General features: G+C 40.7%; 1 protein-coding gene and 1 non-coding gene across 2 annotated transcripts; both read left to right on the top strand.

Annotated features, from left to right (window-relative positions):
• Positions 1-743: 743 nt before the first annotated feature.
• On the top strand, positions 744-19,620 carry SLC46A3 (solute carrier family 46 member 3). Its single transcript, XM_031001292.3, has 7 exons — positions 744-1,230; positions 1,704-1,916; positions 6,161-7,031; positions 8,860-8,943; positions 15,599-15,755; positions 18,120-18,200; positions 18,744-19,620. The coding sequence occupies exons 2-7, from the start codon at positions 1,728-1,730 to the stop codon at positions 18,751-18,753; spliced, it is 1,392 nt and encodes a 463-aa protein (XP_030857152.2). The 5' UTR covers positions 744-1,230; positions 1,704-1,727; the 3' UTR covers positions 18,754-19,620.
• On the top strand, positions 15,892-15,997 carry LOC115930518 (U6 spliceosomal RNA). Its single transcript, XR_004067149.1, has one exon. It is a non-coding gene; the product is annotated as a U6 spliceosomal RNA (small nuclear RNA).
• Positions 19,621-19,707: the final 87 nt, after the last annotated feature.

Here is a 19,707-nt window from a genome sequence, read left to right as displayed (position 1 = left end):
AATCACATAACGCAAGCCCATAGTAAATTCTAACACCTTCTTACTGAGATGCCCCCACGGTTCCTCATGCATGCATTTCTCCTGGCTTCAAGAAGTAGTAGCTCAATTCTTTTACTACAAGCTGTTCCTGGTGGGTGTGTTGGAGAGCACTGACAACTCCTCCTATGTCCAGGGGCTATGTTGTGTATACATGCTGAGTGTTTAATTAGACAACCCTGTAAGACTGTTATTATCCCCACGTGGCAGATAAAGACATGGAGGTTCATGAAAATTTAACGATTTGCCCAAGGCCCCCCTCGTATCCCCAGGAAAAGCCAGCGACCACATTCCAACCCTCCGCTAACTCTGCATTGAGCACTCTCTTTCCTATGCCCTCCGCCTGCGCCCATTCCCCTCTTCTGCGGGCCGACCGGGATCCTGCTGGGGGCTACAGCCCAAACATGTTACTTTTCCAACTGTTGTTTTATGTGTTTCTATGAGAAAGGATATTCGGATTCAGAAATGCTTTGCAACTCCAGAGCTGTTGAGCCTGCGGCGCGGCCCACCACTCAACAGCGGTGCTGAGTGGCTGCTCCGTCGCGCGGGATCCACTCCGGGCCTCCGAGGGTGGGTGCACGATCCACTAGCCACTCTCCAGGGGAGAGTGACGTCCGGGTGGACCAATCGCCGCTGGGGCACCGGCCGCTGGGCCCAATCGCAGGAGAGCCGGGTAGAACAGTGACAGCGCCGCGGCAGCCGACCCCGCCTCCTCGGCGGACAGCGATGCTCAGCTGGCTGCGGCCGAGTCACCGCCTAGCGCTGGCAGGGCCGCTGACCGACCGACGGAGGCGCCGATTGGTCGATTGTCCACTGCGCAGAAGGAGCAGCTGCTCCGCGCCCCGCCGCGCCGCGCTGAGGCCGAGGTCCGCAGGGCCGCGGGGAAGCCGAGGGCTGCGCGGAGAACCCTGCAGGTGTCACTCGGGACGCGGAAGTGCGCTTGCCGTGGTTTGCTTTACAATACGCTTGAGACTCCCCGACAAGCGTAATTTGGTCGAGTTCGACGGGAAAGTACTCTCCCCACCCCAGCGCCGGCCGCGTAGTCCGAGGTTACTGTCCCCGGCGCGTCCTCTGTTGCCCCAGTCCAGAGGCTGCCCTTGAACCCGGGCGCGCACGAGCGCAGGGCATCCGAGGCGACAGCCCCTGGCACGGCCCGACCTGCACCCAGCCTGGCAGGAAGACTGTAATCGTGGGGTGAGTTAAAAATAAGGCCCTTTCGATTGGGAGCTGCTTTTTAAAACGCCCCCTCCCTGTCCGTTTTTAATACGCAGCAAAATAACAATAACAATTGTGCAACTGTCGCTTCCCAAAAGGAACCTCATTGTTGAACTTATGAAAAATCAGTTGGCAATATACAGTGTGGGAACTGTACTGTGATCATTGGCTAACCAAGATGGGTGACAGTTTATGATTTCAAAGACTCAAAGGCGGCTTGAGTCCTACAATGTCCTACTCATAAAAATGGAAAGCATGGCAGCCTCAGGTTGTTACAGAGTACTCTACTCCAAAGTAAAAGTTATTCTCTGAGAAAGTGCTTACTGCCTTTTCTGTTCTCTAGTTTGCTTGTTTAAACATTTACTCCACAAAATTGCTCAAACTTACCCATCTTTGAATATCTAGCCTCTGGGATGAGACAGATGATCTTTCTCCGTTTTCACTTTTTATAGAATACAGCTACCTACCCAGGCAATATGAAGATTTTATTTGTAGAACCTGCCATTTTCCTTAGTGCATTTGCTATGACTTTGACCGGTCCACTGACAACGCAATATGTTTATCGGAGAATATGGGAAGAAACTGGCAACTACACTTTTTCATCTGATAGCAATATTTCTGAGTGTGAAAAAAACAAAAGCAGCCCAATTTTTGCATTCCAGGAGGTAAGAAATTACAATATCCATAGTATTTAATAAAATGGGAATGTGTACCGGGCTTTTGAGTCAAAGAGGACCCTGAACTCATCATCCATTGCTGTCTCTAGGACGGCCATCAAAGTCCTAAATCCCAAACCTAATGGCCTTTACTGGGATCTCACCTCATTTGAAGTTTCCTGACACCTTTCAAATCTGTCTCTTCTTCTTAAAACACCCTCCTGCTCTGTGACACCAGCTCTTCTCCTTTCTCTCGGAAAATTTCACCACGGTGTCATCTCCTCTGTGGCTGTCTCCTTGCTTTCCCCCCCCCCCAAAAAAAAAAAAAAAGTCTGAAAATTGGGGCAGGGCAGGCTGGAATGAGCTACTTGGTGGACAGGGGTGGCTGAAACATGGTGTTTCTGTCTCTCACTTGCTCTGTTCTTCCCCAATCCTTTTACTGTTTCTGCATGTCCCAGCTTTCAGGGACTCTAGAAAGTGGCCCATCACTGAAGATTGTGAGCCAGTGTCTGTCACAGGGTGGGATGGAGGAGCATTTATTATTTGGTGGTGGTATCAAATCAGCCTTGGCTCTCACGTGTTGAGGAACAGCTGTGTGGGGACATCTGGAGTGGGGAGTACCCACCGTTGACACCAAAGATGTTTAGCCAGATATTAAGGAGGCTTTCTTCCTCCCTCTCCAGCAATCTCCCCAGTTTTTTTGTGTGTAAAACAGGAGGCAGGCACTTCACCATTCTCCTGGTCCCTTGGGCAGTTTTTGACAAAAGTCTACCATTTCAAAATGCAAAGAGATAGTATCCAGGTTTGGAAATTTTTTTTTTTCCTACAATGCCTCAAAAACAAATCACACCTGTAAACTCTAAACTCTTCTTCTCGGGGATATTTTGTGATTGCAAAGGGGTGGTGCTGCCTTCCCAGTGAAAGATGAAATGAATTAAAAGGAATTGAGTCACCTCCTGCTGGCTGTGAGTCTCTGTGACTGGGAGAAGAGCCTGAGAAGGAGGAAATGGCAAACCGCCCCAGAGGCAAGGTTCTAGCACTTCCCGAGGTGTCAGGTGGAACCTTGCTGGGGTGAGGTTAGGCAATTTGGCACAACCCCTAATCTTACTCATTTCCTCATTCCCATGGGAAACGTTTTCTTGGAAGTGATTATTTCTGAGCAGCCTGGAAGAAATCAAGGTTCTGGCGTAGAGTAAGGTCATAAAAAAGAAGGGCCCTGAGTCTCACCCAGCGGTCTTATCTCCCTTCAAGAATGTCTCCTATGTCATTCCCGGGAGTGAGAAGCTTCGATCGGCTCACAGTTTCTTTTTTTAAGTGTTTATTTATGCATTAAACAAATGTTTATCACACATTATCCTGTGGTGACAAGGATAAGCAAAACGGCTCTGAACCCGAGAAGCCCAGAGTCTCTCTAGGTTGAGAAAAACATAAACAGAATAGAGTTTAACAAATCCTCTTAGTTTCAAAGTTGGGGTCTACAGCAGGGATGCTCTTCAGATTTCGGCTCTGGAGATGTTTGTTAATATGCATACTTGAATCCCATCCTGGAACCTCTAACACAGTGTTTTTTAACCTTGACTGGACACGGGAATCACCTGAAGTGTTATTTTATTTAATTTATTGTGTATTTATGCATGTATGGTACTTTTTGAGACGGGGTCTCATTCTGCTGCCCACACTGGAGTGGAGTGGCGTGGTAATAGCTCACTGCAACTTTGAACTCCTAGGCTCAAGGGATCCTCTTACCTCAGCCTCCTGAGTAGCTGGGACTACAGGCACATGCTACTACACTCAGCTAATTTTTGATTTTTTTTTTTTTTTTTTTTTTGTAGAGACAGGGTCTTGCTCTGTTTCCCAGGCTGGCCTTGAACTCGTGGCCTCAAGTGAGCCTCCTGTCTGGTCCTCTCAAAGTGTTGGGATTACAGGCGTGAGCCACCGTGCCCGGCCTTATTTTATTTTTTTAATTGACAGATAATCATTGTACATATTCATGGAGTATACAGTGGTGTTTTGATACATACAATGTATAGTGATCAGATCAGGCTAATTAGCATATCCATCAACTCAGACATCTCTCATTTCTTTGTGTTGGGAACATTCAATACCCTCCTTCTTGCTATTTGAAACTATATAACGTATTACTGTTAACTGTAGTCACCCTGTGGTGCTACAGAACACTAGAACTTATTCCTCCTGTCTAGCTGTAATGTTGTATCCTTTAACAAATTTCTGCTTACAGGCTCATCAATTTCTGTATTTGATTCTGTGCTTTCTTTTGGCTGACCTGTAGGAGCAGGCCCCCTGGTTGCAGTGGGAGGGACCAGGGAGGAGAGGACAAGAATGTCTGGGAAAGTCTGCTGCTCTTGCCCTCTTGGAGTGAGGGAAGACGGGCCTTGGTCCAGCCAGCTTGGTGGCTTCTGCAGCCGTACAGGGGGCAAGTGTTGGCCCACCTCCAGCCTGGCCCAGCTGCTGAGAGCCCCCTACTGCCCACAGCAGTGGTCTCATGTCAAAGATTTTTGCCGAATTTTCAAATTGACTTTTTCATTTATTGTTTCTTAATTGGATTAATATTCAAGAGAACCTACTACTCTAGATCCCTTCCCTTAAAGTTGGTGCTCTTAGACCTCTGGGAACCAGAAACCACCCCTACCCTCATCTGCCACCCACGCTGGAGTGGTGGCCTATTCTGTTTGCTCCTTAGGACAAAGGAACATTTTTGTTTCCCAGGAGGCACCACCATCGCCTTCAGTGATTCATTCAATGACTAAAAAAGGCTTAAATCTGTTTTATAAATCAGCTTAGCATTTCCCAGTATACAAATGGCACACACTTTTTATATTGACTTTGGAAAATACAGAGAAATGGCAAGCAAAAAATGTTTTAAGATCATGCAAAATTCCTTCCATCAAGTAACTAGTGTAATGATTGACACATCTTCCAATCTGTGTGTGTATGTCATCTGTCATTGTCATTTTGGTCCTTGGAAGTTGAGTTTATCTTACTCCTCAGGTCATGACATACTACCACCTTTATTTACTTTTTATTTTTATTTATTTAAGATGGAGTCTCACTGCGTCGTCCAGGCTGGAGTGCAATGGCACAATCTCAGCTCACTGCAACCTCTGCCTCCCGGGTTCAAGCAATTCTTCTGCCTCAGCCTCCCAAGTAGTGGAGACTACAGGCGTACACCACCACGCCCGGCTAATTTTTGTATTTTTAATAGAGACAGGGTTTTGCCATGTTGGCCAGGCTGGTCTCAAACTCCTGACCTCAAGTGATCCGCCCACCTTGGCCTCCCAAAGTGCTAGGATTATAGGCGTGAGCCACCATGCCTGGCCTGATTTTTTTAAATTTATTTTTAGAGACAGGGTCTTGCTATGTTGCCCAGGCTGGTCTCAAATTCCTGGGCACAAGTGATGCTCCCACCTCAGCCTCCCACAGTGCTGGGATTATAAGCGTAAGCCACCACACTCAGCCACGGTATGCTACCATCTGTAGACAGTGTAAGGCTCCTCTTTCAATTTTATCTTATTTTAAATTCTTTTATTTAGTAAATAAAGGAATATGTTTCTCACTAATCTATCTGTGAAGACATAGGTAAAAAAAAAAAATAAGGGCAACAGCCAAGCTCTCCCTAAATAAAGGCTAATTTTTTTTTTTTTTTGTATTTTTTGGTAGAGACAGTTTTACCATGTTGGCCAAGCTGGTCTCAAACTCCTGACCTCAAGTGATCCTCCTGCCTCGGCCTCCCAAAATATGAGGATTACAGGCATGAGCCACCACGCCCGACCAAAATCTGAAACTTTCTGATCACCACATTTTACCACAAGTGTAAAATTCCACACACAAGTACTCAATGGCAACTGTTTTATGCACAAATTTGTTGAAAATATTGTATAAAATTACCTTCAGGCTATATGTATGAGGTATATATGAAACATAAATGAATTTTGTGTTTAAATGTGAGTGCCATCCACAAGGTATCTCATTATATACATGCAAATATCCCAAAGTCTGAAAAAATCCAAAATCTGAAATACTTCTGGTCTCAAGCATTTCAGATAAGGGATACTCAGTCTCTATTGCTTTATAAACTGGATGAAAATGTAAGCTCTATTAGTCCCGCCCATCCACCAGAGATTCCCCACCCATAACCTACTGGCCACAGGGAAAAAAGCATATGCACCATGATATTTTTATACACGTTGTGTTAACTACTGTAAACACATTGTCTTCTTTATATTTCTTTGCAGGAAGTTCAGAAAAAAGTGTCACGTTTTAATCTGCAGATGGACATAAGTGGATTAATTCCTGGTCTAGTGTCTACATTCATACTTTTGTCTATTAGTGATCACTACGGACGAAAATTCCCTATGATTTTGTCTTCCGTTGGTGCTCTTGCAACCAGCGTTTGGCTCTGTTTGCTTTGCTATTTTGCCTTTCCATTCCAGCTTTTGATTGCATCTACCTTCATTGGTGCATTTTGTGGCAATTATACCACATTTTGGGGAGCTTGCTTTGCCTATATAGTTGATCAGTGTAAAGAACACAAACAAAAAACAATTCGAATAGCTATCATTGACTTTCTACTTGGACTTGTTACTGGACTAACAGGACTGTCATCTGGCTATTTTATTAGAGAGCTAGGTTTTGAGTGGTCGTTTCTAATTATTGCTGCGTCTCTTGCTGTTAATTTGACCTATATTTTATTTTTTCTCGGAGATCCAGTGAAAGAGTGTTCATCTCAGAATGTTACTATGTCATGTAGTGAAGGCTTCAAAAACCTATTTTACCGAACTTACATGCTTTTTAAGAATGCTTCTGGTAAGAGACGATTTTTGCTCTGTTTGTTACTTTTTACAGTAATCACTTATTTTTTTGTGGTAATTGGCATTGCCCCAATTTTTATCCTTTATGAATTGGATTCACCACTCTGCTGGAATGAAGTTTTTATAGGTTATGGATCAGCTTTGGGTAGTGCCTCTTTTTTGACTAGTTTCCTAGGAATATGGCTTTTTTCTTATTGTATGGAAGATATTCATATGGCCTTCATTGGGATTTTTACCACGATGACAGGAATGGCTATGACCGCGTTTGCCAGTACAACACTGATGATGTTTTTAGGTGAGTTCCAAGTGTAGCTTTAGAACTAACTATGTATTTGATATTCATATAAAATGAATTTAGTCTACTGGGGGAGAAACTTTAATCTAAAGCCCTCTATTTAAGCCATTCTAGTTCAATTAAAGGGTAATAACTAGTTTGCCAGGAGTCAATAAGCCGAAAGCCAAATTCGCTTTAAAAATTTAATCCACTGAATAACCACAATTTCCCAAATTTGTATATTTGCCTCAAAATTGTTTTGAGGAACATTCTTCTTATGAATCAGTTCTTCAATATAGCTTTCATTAAAGTGAAGATTTCTTAAAATGCTGCTAATAAGACTACTTTCCATAAAAATATTTAGGACAATGATATAAAGTATACTAAAAATACTTATAAGAAAAAAACTATATCAATTTAATATATTCAAGAAGAAATTTTTTAAAGACAGGTTTTGCAAATTGATCTTTCAGCAAATTGGCCATTTCATAAATTGATTTTTGATGAATTGCTGGTTGGCAAATTAGACTGCTTCCTTAACTACCTACCTTATAACTGTTTTTGCAGGATTCAGATGAGATACTGCATTGAAAAAGGCTATGGAACTATAAAATGAGACTCTGGGAAAGGTCCAATTTACTCTTTTCTCTAATAAAAGTGTTAACCCCTTACTATCTTGCAGGGAAGCAGTGTGACCAAATAGAATTGGGCCTAACTTCCATCTATAGTACTAGATGATCTTGGGCAAGTTACTGAACTACTCTCAGCCCTCATTTTCTCATCTGTAAAATGGGCGTGGTACTACCTAATTTAGAGGATTACAGTGAACATTAGGTAGCTGTCAAGCACTCGCTTAGCACAATCCCTACTATTCAATAATGGCCAGTTTTTCCTCCCTGTCTCCCTAAGAGCTGCCAAGGTCAGGTAAGTTAATCTATGTGAAAACACTTTGAGAATTGTAAAGTGGTCTGCTAATGTCATATTTTACTATTTTATGATGTAATTAAAACTACTGACTATTAAGGGTCATAACTGAAGACCAGAAGTAATTTGTGTTTATGAAGTTATTCTGCCACAAAGATGAACAGGCAAGATGATAAAGAAACAGTTTACCAATGAATAAATCAATATAATAAAGGCATGCTAACACTAAGAGTGCCAAGTCTGAGAAAAGCACAAACGAAAATGAGTTAGCAGTCACAATTTGCTAAATAAGAGGTTAACATATAATTAGGAAAATAAGCAGATCAGTTTTTTTTTTTTTTTCTTTGAGATGGAGTCTCACTCTGTCACCAGGCTGGAGTGCAGTGGCATGATCTGGGCTCACTGCAACCTCCACCTCCCGGGTTCAAGTGATTCTCCTGCCTCAGCCTCCCAAGTAGCTGGGATTACAGGCATGCGCCACCACACCTGGCTAATTTTGTATTTTTAGTAAAGACAGGATTTCTCCATGTTGGTCAGGCTGGTCTCAAACTCCCGAACTCAGGTGATCTGCCCTCCTCGGCCTCCCAGAGTGCTGGGATTACAGGTGTGAGCCACTGCGCCCGGCCAGCAGATCAGTCTTAATCGGCAGATTATATAAATAGATCTAGACCTAAAAATTACATGAACTCTTGTTCTCTGTACTGGAATAAGAATTCTAGAGTAAAGTAACCTTAAACTGACCTGTCCATAGTCTACTTTAATTCATCAAACAGAGTTCTACAATTAATTAATTCAATTTTTAGATACAATGAGTTAGGATGCTTGTAGAAAAGGAAATATTTAGACAGAGTGAAAGTGTTTCCTATTTTAAATTGGCCATTAGCTTTCAGAATGAGCCAGTGATTTTGAATCCTTTCTCTCACAGCCAGGGTGCCGTTCCTTTTCACTATTGTGCCATTCTCTGTTCTACGGTCCATGTTGTCAAAAGTGGTTCGTTCGACTGAACAAGGTGAGTTTAATTTGCTTAAGAAATATGAATCTACCATCTTTACAAACTCAAATCTGTGTACAATCAATGTTTAATGCTTCAGAATATTCTACAGCCCTTTTTATGCACGGATCTCCTTTTGAATAAAGTGGTAAGCTCTGTGAGGAAAAGGCTTACACTCTTGCAAGGGAGCCCCTGCCTAGGGCCTTGTACTTTAGAGAGCTCCCCCGGCTCTGGGCCGTGCCCCGCCCTAAGAAGAAAGGAGCTCTCAGGGCCAAGTGGGAGATGCCCACTGGGAGCTCACCACGTCTCCTTCCTTCTAGACTGAACTCTGCCCACCTGGGTCCCTGCAATTCCCAGCCCAGTTCTGGGCTCATGTCCAGTAAGGGCCTGGATGATCCTCTTCCTCAGCCACCTTCTCCTGAGGGTGGACTGTGCCCAGTGTGCTCACCTGTAGACCAAGGAAGGAGCCAAGGGGCGACTCCTTATAAAGGGTGTGGCTGGACCTTGTAATCACAGGGTGGGGCTGTTCCACACCCTGTAATGACCCTTTCTGAGCAGGGTGGTGCAAGGGGTAGAGCAGAATGGGGGTGGGCTCCAGCTGGGCACCAAGGGCTGAGGGCCAGTTCACCCTGGGCTACCCTGTTCCTACATGGAATTCTGAAAACGTCTGAGAATCCTAAGTGTGTGCAGGTCTTCTAGATCATTCATTACAAAGGGATATTTCTCACAGTAGGAAGGCATAATATATTTTAGTTAACAGTTTGTTAGCCAGATTTCAAATAACTGACCACTTTTAAATCCTAAGAATATAATATATAGGCCTCTGATAATGTTCTTACACTGGCCCCTACAAATGTCACAGCTGGGCCTGACTCAGAGTCCTGGCAGAAAGCGGGGCCCCACTCAGCTGGTTCAATCAAGAAACTTTCATGAAAGCCATTATAGAGAGTGGGCATTGTCGAGGCAGCCAGAGAGATGCCCCAGATAGGAAGCAGAGAAGAAACACCATAACCTTTCTCCCCCTTCATCCTTTTAACCAAGTGCAGCAGGAACTTGGGCCAGCAAGAAAGTCCAAGTCATATAATTTGTGGGGTCAGCCTCCCAAGCACAGAGCAGGGTACACAAAGTCAAACAGTTGAAGGGGCAGGCAGAGAATAACCAGGATGCAGCAAAGACAAAAATTAAATTTCCAGTGAGAACTAGTTACTAGTTAGATATCAGGCATATGGGCTTGTCCTCCTTCCCTTTTGTATCATATGAATCTTATTAGACATTGGCACTTTCTTTAATGTCATATCTTAGCCCGGTGCTGTGAATGTACTTATTTGATTTATGAATAATTCATAATTATGCTGTTGTATTTTTACCAGTTTAGTCAATACTGGAGAAGGCTACATAATTCAATAAATTAAAAATATATTTCTTCTTTTACTTTCTCTCTTTTTTTTTTTTTTTTTTGAGACGGAGTTTCACTCTTGCTGCCCAGGCTGGAGTGCAATGGTGTGATCTCAGCTCACTGCAACCTCTGCCTCCTGGGTTCAAGCAATTCTCCTGCCTCAGCCTCCCGAGTAGCTGGAATTACAGGCTCCTGCCACCATGCCTGGCTAATTTTTGTGTTTTTAGCAGAGACACGGTTTCACTATGTTGGCCAGGCTGGTCTCAAACTCCTGACCTCAGGTAATCAGCCCGCCTCAGCCTCCCAAAGTGCTGGGATTATAGGCGTGACCCACCGCACCCGGCCTCTTATTTTTCACTCATAAGATGTAGCTATATATTCACACATCTGTTTATAGATGATGTGATGATGATTGCTTTGAAAACCAATAACAAATGGAAAAATTTATATAAACTATGTAAAAATCTATCTGCTTCTTTGGATTATGCAATAGTTTCTTAGATATGACACCAAAAGCACAAGAACAAAGGAAAAATTGATAGATTAGACTTCATCCAAAAACTTCATTCAAAGTTTGTCCTTTGAAAAATTTTTATGTTTCAAAGGACAACATCAAGAAAGTGAGGCCAGGCGCAGTGGCTCACATGTGCAATCCCAGCACTTTGGGAGGCCAAAGCGGGTGGATGACCTGAGGTCAGGAGTTCGAGACCAGCCTGACCAACATGGTGAAACCCCATCTCTACTAAAAATACAAAAAAAAAAAAAAAAAAAAAGAAAAAGAAAGAAAGTGAAATGACAACGGACAACCCACAGAATGGGAGAAGATATTTGCAAATTATATTTGTCTGAGCAGGAACTTGTATCCAGCATATTTAAGAACTCTTAAAATTCAACAACAAAAAGACAACTCAATTTAAAAATGGGCAAAGGATTTGAATAGAAGATATACAAGTGACCAATATCATGAAAATGCTGGATATCATTAGCCATCAGGGAAATGCAAAGCAAAACCACAGAGTGGGCTGGGGTGGCCAAAATAAAATAGGCCATAGCAAGTGTTGATGAGGATGTGGAGAAATTGGAGCCCTCATACACTGCGAGTGGGAACATAAAATGGTGCAGCAGCTGTACAAAGCAGTTTGGCAGTTCCTCAGAAAGTTAGTTGCCTTATGACTCAGCAATCCCTCCCCTACTTACATACCATGAGAAGTGAAAGCATATGTCCACATAAAATCTTGTTCATGGCAGCATTATTCATAATAGCCAAAAAGTGAAACCTATGCAAATGTTCATGAACTGACAGATGGATAAACAAAATGTGGTTTATCCATCCAGCAAACTGCTCTTCTGCAATAAAGAGAAATATCGTTCTGTTACATGCCATAACATGGATGAACTATGAAATGATTATGCCAAATTTAAGAAGCTGGTCACAAAAGGCCACATATTGTCATTTAAATATGATTCTGTTTACGTGAAATGTGCAGAATAGGCAAATCCATAGAGACAGAAATTCAATTAGGGCTTGACTGGGGCTGGGGAAGGGGAATGACTACTTATGGGTATACAGTTTCTTTTCGGGGTGATGAAAATGTTCCACAGATGGTGGTGATGGTTGCACAAATCTGCAACATACTAAGAACCACTGAATTGCAGACTTTAAAAGGGTGAGGTTTGTGGGATGTTAATTATATCCCAATAAAGCTATTGGGAAAAAAAATTTACCTGCTTTGACTTAGAGCTAAAATAGAGCTGTCAAGAGGTATAGTTTATTTTTGTTTATATTTGGTTTAGTTTATAAAGGCTTTTTAAAAATTTTTTTATTATACTTTAAGTTTTAGGGTACATGTGCACAACGTGCAGGTTTGTTACATATGTATACATGTGCCATGTTGGTGTGCCGCACCCATTAACTCGTCATTTAGCATTAGGTATATCTCCTAATGCTATCCCTCCCCCCTCCCCCTTCCCCCCACCCCACGACAGGCCCCGGTGTGTGATGTTCCCCTTCCTGTGTCCAGGTGTTCTCATTGTTCAATTCCCACCTGTGAGTGAGAACATGCGGTGTTTGGTTTTTTGCTCTTGCGATAGTTTGCTGAGAATGATGGTTTCCAGCTTCATCCATGTCCCTACGAAGGACATGAACTCATCCTTTTGTATGGCTGCATAGTATTCCATGGTGTATATGTGCCACATTTTCTTAATCCAGTCTATCATTGATGGACATTTGGGTTGGTTCCAAGTCTTTGCTATTGTGAACAGTGCCACAATAAACATACGTGTGCATGTGCCTTTATAGCAGCATGTTTTATAATCCTTTGGGTACATACCCAGTAATGGGATGGCTGGGTCAAATGGTATTTCTAGTTCTAGATCCTTGAGGAATCACCACACTGTCTTCCACCATGGTTGAACTAGTTTACAGTCCCACCAACAGTGTAAAAGTGTTCCTATTTCTCCACATCCTCTCTAGCACTTGTTGTTTCCTAACTTTTTAATGATTGCCATTCTAACTGGTGTGAGATGGTATCTCATTGTGGTTTTGATTTGCATTTCTCTGATGGCCAGCGATGATGAGCATTTTTTCACGTGTCTGTTGGCTGCATAAATGTCTTCTTTTGAGAAGTGTCTGTTCATATCCTTCTAAAGGCTTTTAAAAAGTCATCTCCGCCAGGTGCAGTGGCTCACATCTGTAATCCCAGCACTTTGGGAGGCCGAGGTGGGAGGATCACTTGAGACCAGGAGTTCAAAAGCAGTGTGGGCAACAGAGGGAGGCTCTATCTCTATGAAAAATAAAAATAAAAATAAAAAAGTCATATCATACTGTTAAATATAGTAATATTTTAAAATGTTTACATTTTGGCATTTCTTATTTTGAATTACGGTAACTGTGAATTGTGACTTCATTATTCTAGGATACTTACTTTGTTCTTAACTGCAAACTAAACAATCTTTTGGATGATGTCAACATTTCTATAACTAAATGTATTCGCATCCTTCATTATTATTTAAATTGGCCATTTTGTGAAAATATTAGGCACTTTAAATAATCAGAGGAGTGGGGAAATACTGCCAAAGTTTTCAGGTGGCTCTCATTATTTCTATTATCTTAAATAAGAAAGGTAAGAAAGTGGAATTCTGGTAATTATTTTGAAATCTCTGCGCTCTGCACCACTGTGAACTCATAGCTGAAGCTGCCTTGGAGTATTTTACCTGGGCATCACCCATATACTCCTTGTTATTATAAATTGGGATACAGTAAAACAGACTTGATTTTTGAGGTCTATTGCATTAAAAAAAAACAGAATTTAGAAGATGAACTCAGTTGTACTTATCCTTTAATCCTGTTTTATCTCTGGCAACTATTAAACAAGTTGAACTGCTCAGAGAAGTTGGGCAATAAGCTAAAGCTACTTCATAATAGTATGGTTCCATCAGAACAGATGGTGCAGTGTATGACCTATTTCCCATCAAGAATAGACTAAAACTCTTACATAACAGAACTAGTACTGTGCAGTCTGTTTTCCATAGCACTATTCCTGGCTGCAGAAAGAGATCAGAAATAAAAGAAAATAATGTAGTTAGACAAGTAGAAGAACATCCTTCCAATTAAACTGACTTAATGTATTATCATAAATCATGGAGGCAGTAAGTCTGCATGCTACTTGATGACTGGTAAATGGGATCCTGAATTAAGCTTTGATTCATTCATTTGACAAATATTTATTAAATGTCTGCCATGCACCCGGACAGCTGGGCCCTAGGGATACAGCTGTGAGCAAGGCAGATGTACAAGGCAGATCGACAAAGCTTTCATTTTAGTCAAAAGAAGACACATAAGTGAGCACACGATATTTTGCAGAGATAGACGTATGTTTTATGAATGTATGTCCTATCATTCAATGAATAATTTGAAGCAATATATGAGAATATGTACAATAAAATGAAAAAGTTTAACTAGATAGAAATCAATACACAGTCTAAAAGATGAAGACCATGGGGAAAATTAGAATATACACATAAGCCATATCTAACTTTGAAAGATAACCCTCAAGCTTGGCCATTTCCTTCCTATCAGTCCAAGCAAACACAATTATTTACATGATTTGTATGTCAGTAAGAAAAATGCATTGCAGTTTTTCATGGAAAAGTAAACTTGGCAAAGTAGGGAACAAGCATAGTGGCTTGTTGACAAAATCTGCAGAAAGCAGAAGCTGCATATATAGGAACTGAGACCAAGAAAGCCAGGTCAATCTGACTGAAAATGGTCATGAAATTTTATATCTGATGATGAGCAATTTGACAAAGAGGAAGAAAAGCACATGAAGATGGCCAGCCTGTCTTTTGGAAGTTTAATTCTTCAGTTGACATGGTCTTGGATTCCAGACAAAACTAAACATAGGTAGAATACTGTCTGTTTCTCTCTGATTGTGAGCTTGCACTGACCATGCAGACTTCATGAACAATGCTAAGTGGCCTACCCTTGACCAACTTTGGTGTATAGCAAGTGTGACCATAGCAAAATCCTCACTCTTCATCTTGTAAGGCACCTTAGGGCAGAGGCAGTTGCAAGCAATAAGGTGGAAACATATGTTTTAAAGAATCACTTAACATTAAACTGTGGCGTAAACCTTCACTAGAGCACAAGATGGTTAATTTGATGAGTCAAACATGCAGAATCTAGTAGTGATGGGATTTTTTGGTGACTTTGAAGAGGGATAAAATTCCAGTTGCAGAATGTATAAGAATCTCCTCTCTTTGTCTGCAGTTGTTACTTGCCAGACTGAGGAACAGATAAGAAGGTTTTCTTTACCTTTCAAAAGGCTCTTGCAGGAAGCATTGCTTGTTAGGAGCCATCCTATGCTTTCAGGTGTCACAGATTAGCATGGGGATGGAGGGTGGGAGACAGCATCCTGAAGAGCAGGGGTAGGTGTGGCTTTGCCTGGGGCTGTGGCAGAGAGGAGAGACATGCAGTTATCAAAAGAGTCAGCTGAACTGTCTTTTTAGCTTTGCCCTGTGGACACTGGAACTCAGCTATTTGGAGTTTCCAACATCTCTCACATCAGGTCCAAGGAGAACCTTTCCCTTAGTTTCCTCAGCTGCAGAATGGGCTGCTGACTTCTCAGGGACTTTGAGGGAATAACTTTCATTTCATTCACCCAGCAGTGCCCTCATGTTTACTGTTTTCAATGAGTAACAGTTGTCTCCATTCGTTTGTGTTTGTTGTTTTGTAATTCTGCCTTTTTTTCCCTCTCTCTCTATCCCTACCCCAAACAGGTACCCTGTTTGCTTGTATTGCTTTCTTAGAAACACTTGGAGGAGTCACTGCAGTTTCTACTTTTAATGGAATTTACTCAGCCACTGTTGCTTGGTACCCTGGCTTCACTTTCCTGCTGTCTGCTGGTCTGTTACTACTTCCAGCCATCAGTCTATGGTATGTCATTATTTTTAATCATTTTATCAGAGGGTATATGGATTAAGTGAATTCCCTAACCTCACCAGTAAATTACATAGATCTGTTGAAATTTTGCCTCAGAATGTGCTTTTTCTCAAGAACTTTTAGACATGAAATGCTCGCTTCAGCAGCATATATACAAAATTGGAATGACACAGTGAAGATTGGCATGCTCCCTGTGCAAGGATGACAGGAAAATTCATGAAGTGTTTCATATTTTAATAAAATAAATTTTTTTAATTAAAAAAGAGAGCCGGTCATGGTGGTGTATGTCTGAAGTCTCAGCTAGTCAGGAGACTGAGACGGGAAGATGATTTTGAGCCCAGGTGTTTGAGACCAGCCTGGACAACATAGCAAGACCCCCATCTCATTAAAATAAATAAAAATACGTGAAAGCATCTGTCAATAATTTTGGGAGACTTAGGAAGAAAAAGAGAGTGACATGGGTGAAGAATTAAAAGAAAGATTGTGTTCGTTATAACGCCCCACCTTTAAACCATTGATTAAATTAGCATCTAAAATTAGAGATGTATACCTTTAAACTATGATTTCCCAGACTACAATATCCCCTGATGGTCAAAGATTGCTGTAATGAGATTGACTTTCACATGGATTCTTGTATAAATGACAAAAGCAGATAGGATGTGCTGACTATTGAGTTCTCTTTCCAGAGTTGGCTTGTTTAATGACTTTGTCTTGTTTTAATGACTTGTTTAAACTTTAATGTTTAAATGTTTTTAAATTTAAATATTCAAATTAAAGAAGCACAAAATTCCATTTATGAATAGTACATATAATGGATAGATCAGAAGCATAAATATAAAAGCAATATTTATGCCTTCTTTTTGCTTTCTATTTAACAAAAAATGTGAGCCAACTAGATGAAGGATTGCTGAAACGTCCAAGCAAATTTATTTGACACATTAATGAAGAGCTCATTAATCTGTTTCTGCTGAGCTCTGTGCATTTCATGTGGCTGATAGCATAGCACAGTGACGGGAATCAAGGCAATGGGGCCACAAGAAGCCAGGCCTTCTCTGCTTTCTCCTAAGCACTTTGGGGTAAGGCTCTGAGTTAGGGAGGAAAGTTCCTATAAGCACAGGTGTTAAGCATCCTGCCAAGATGGCAAACTCCTTAAAGGGCTGGCTCATGTCTTATAGTAGGAGCTCAGTACTTATTGTTTCTATTGAATTCTGATACCTAGATCTGTGTCAGAGAACAACAGTATTTGCAGTTCCTCTAATTTTGATGAAAAGTTATTTATACTAGTTATCTTTTTTAAAAAGAGACTATTCACCTATTGAATTAACAAAATTACCAATACATGCTGTGCTGGTAAGCACATGAGACAACTGATCTTACACATTGTTGATAATAGTGCTATTCAGCTGTATCATAAAGCAATTCATGAATATATCAAAAGCTCTTTTTTCAAAGTTCATAGTGATTGATCCAGCAATTCCTTTTAGAAACATACTCTAAAGAAATAATCAGTAATGTTGTCAAAAATTGATATATAAAAAGGTTAATTACAGCAAAAAAATGTTAAGTGACCAAACTGTCCAACAGTGGGAGAATGTTTAAGTAAATGATGGTACAGCCATTTCATGAAAAATGACTTAACTAATAATTGTAGTGCCTACCGTGGCTCACGCCTGTAATCCCAGCACTTTGGGAGGTTGAGGCAGGAGGACTGCTTGAGGCCAGGAGTTCAAGACCAATCTGGGCAACATAGTGAGACCCCCATCTTTACCAAAAAAAAACAGATTTTTTTAAACAGTAGGAAAATAACACTTAAATTAAAGAAAAGAATTGCATACATGGTGAGTAGAATAATAGGTAATTCTAATTTTAGTCTTCACATGTTTATAAATTCTGTTATAACAGATAGATAAAAGGCAGTTGTCCTTTTAATAATAAGGTAAAGTAGATGGGCTTCTGAGTTTTTTTTTTTTAACCCTACACTGCTCAATATTTTAAAAATCAAAATTACGTACTGTCTTACCTCCAAATGTCCAAGCTTCTGAGCTTCAGCTATAGCTATTGAACAGGAACTTCAGTAATAGCTTTAGTTATAACTAGTTTATGTGGACTACACAGAGTTAACAATGGGACAGATGGGATATCTTAGGGGTCTAGAAGAGAAAAAAAATCATGCAGTTTTAAAATTATTTTAAGAACACCATGCATGAGTCAGCTGGATTCAAAATGCCAGGATACTCCTCCTAATAATCTGCATAATTTATTAAAAGCTATGTAACTGGGAAAAAAAGTTGGAAAACAGATTACTTATTTATGTATTGTCTTAATCTCAACTTTAAAATGTCTTGTTTCCTTTTATAGTGTTGTCAAGTGTACCAGCTGGAATGAGGGAAGCTATGAACTTCTTATACAAGAAGAATCCAGTGAAGATGCTTCAGACAGGTGACTGTGATTTAAACAAAAAAAAAAATCTATGAATGCACATATCATATACCATGACTTCTGAAGACTATAAATGAATTCCACAATCAGTGCTTCACTGAGAACCAATTTTACCTATCTTTTCTTCTAAACTGAACAGTCAGAGAGACAGCTCCTGGCTTTAGCTTCCTGTGGTACCACACACTTTGAGCACTTTGTGTGTATCATGCAATATACTTGCAATACACAGAACAAATCTCAAATACGCCTCACTTTTAGACTTAGAAGAGAAACATTAAAACTTAAGGGTGTAAGGAGGGATCAAGAAACTTGATAAGGTCAAAAGCAATAATCTCTCTGACATATTCCAGGCTCTTACACTGAGACCAAAGAGAAATCTTTACCTCAGTTTCTTCATCAGCAGAATGGGTTTCTGGCCTCTCTCAGGGATAATTTTGAAGGTATCATGAAAATTATGATGAATCACTCATTGGTAGGAAAATAATGATATAAGTTTCAAATATGTATAATTTTACCTATACTTGGTAATGCTTTGTTTTATAGAGCCTGTTAAGCTGCTATTGATAGTCGGAGCTTATATACTGTGACTTCTGAAGACTATACACGAATTCCACAATCAGTGCTTCGTTGATACAAAATCCTTAAAAGGGAGGCACTTTAAAGAATATGTATTTTTCACTTTTCTTAATATGTTTCATCAGTGACAGGCATGATAATATTTCTATATGTAATGGGTAATTGGGAAAAAATAGATTATAAATAAAATTGCTCTAAAGAAGTTAAAAAACTGAGTGAACAGCTAATACTGGTATAAAGTAACTAATGTTTGGAGCCAACATTTGTTCCTTGTGTCAGCAAAAGGATATTCACATTCCATGATCCCTGGCTGAGAATTCTGCCTCTAGTCTTTCTTACCCAGCTATTGTCTATCCTTGTTCAATTATAAATACTGATAAGGGCATTTTTAAAATACGATCTTGTACTCCTTAAATTTGAATCCGTCAGCACTGTCACTCATAGGAAAATGATCAAACAAGCAAGCCAGTCATGATTTGACCCCTTCCCATCTCATTTCTTACTGCCTTACGCTCATCCTGAGGTCCACCTTGGTCTCTAAAAACACCATGTGCTCTCATGCCTCCATGTCTTTTCACACACTGTTCTATTTGCTCTTCCTCCCACATTACATTGAAACTTTCAAGCCTCAGTCGAAACGTTGCTTCTTCTGCATAGCAGCCTTCTTGACATCCCTCCTTACTCCCCAGTCCCTACAGGGCTTCCATAGCTCTTTGTGTGTACTTCGATCCCAGCATTTTCCATCGACTTGTAATTGTTTCTGCTACCTGACAATCATCGCCTTGAGTACTGGGACAACCTTTGATTACTCATTATATCCTCAATAAATATTTGTTGAACTAAACTAAATGACTACAAAATTTTATTTTTACTTGTAAAAATCATTTAGAGCTATATATTTAATGCCTTATGAGAGTAACCACTGTTATCA

Source organism: Gorilla gorilla, chromosome 14 (assembly GCF_029281585.2).
Source record: "Gorilla gorilla gorilla isolate KB3781 chromosome 14, NHGRI_mGorGor1-v2.1_pri, whole genome shotgun sequence".
NCBI classification, from domain to species: domain Eukaryota; kingdom Metazoa; phylum Chordata; class Mammalia; order Primates; family Hominidae; genus Gorilla; species Gorilla gorilla.
The sequence above is the reverse complement of the archived record's forward strand: the minus strand, read 5'-3'. Positions and strand labels throughout refer to the sequence as shown.

What these genes read in the sequence shown, in the direction of transcription:
- SLC46A3 (XM_031001292.3), top strand. Translation starts at nt 1,728, where the DNA reads ATGAAGATTTTATTTGTAGAACCTGCCATTTTCCTTAGTGCATTTGCT. An exon ending in CAATTTTTGCATTCCAGGAG is followed by an intron (nt 1,917 to 6,160) that starts GTAAGAAATTAC and finishes ATTTCTTTGCAG; the next exon opens with GAAGTTCAGAAAAAAGTGTC. An exon ending in GGTTCGTTCGACTGAACAAG is followed by an intron (nt 8,944 to 15,598) that starts GTGAGTTTAATT and finishes TACCCCAAACAG; the next exon opens with GTACCCTGTTTGCTTGTATT.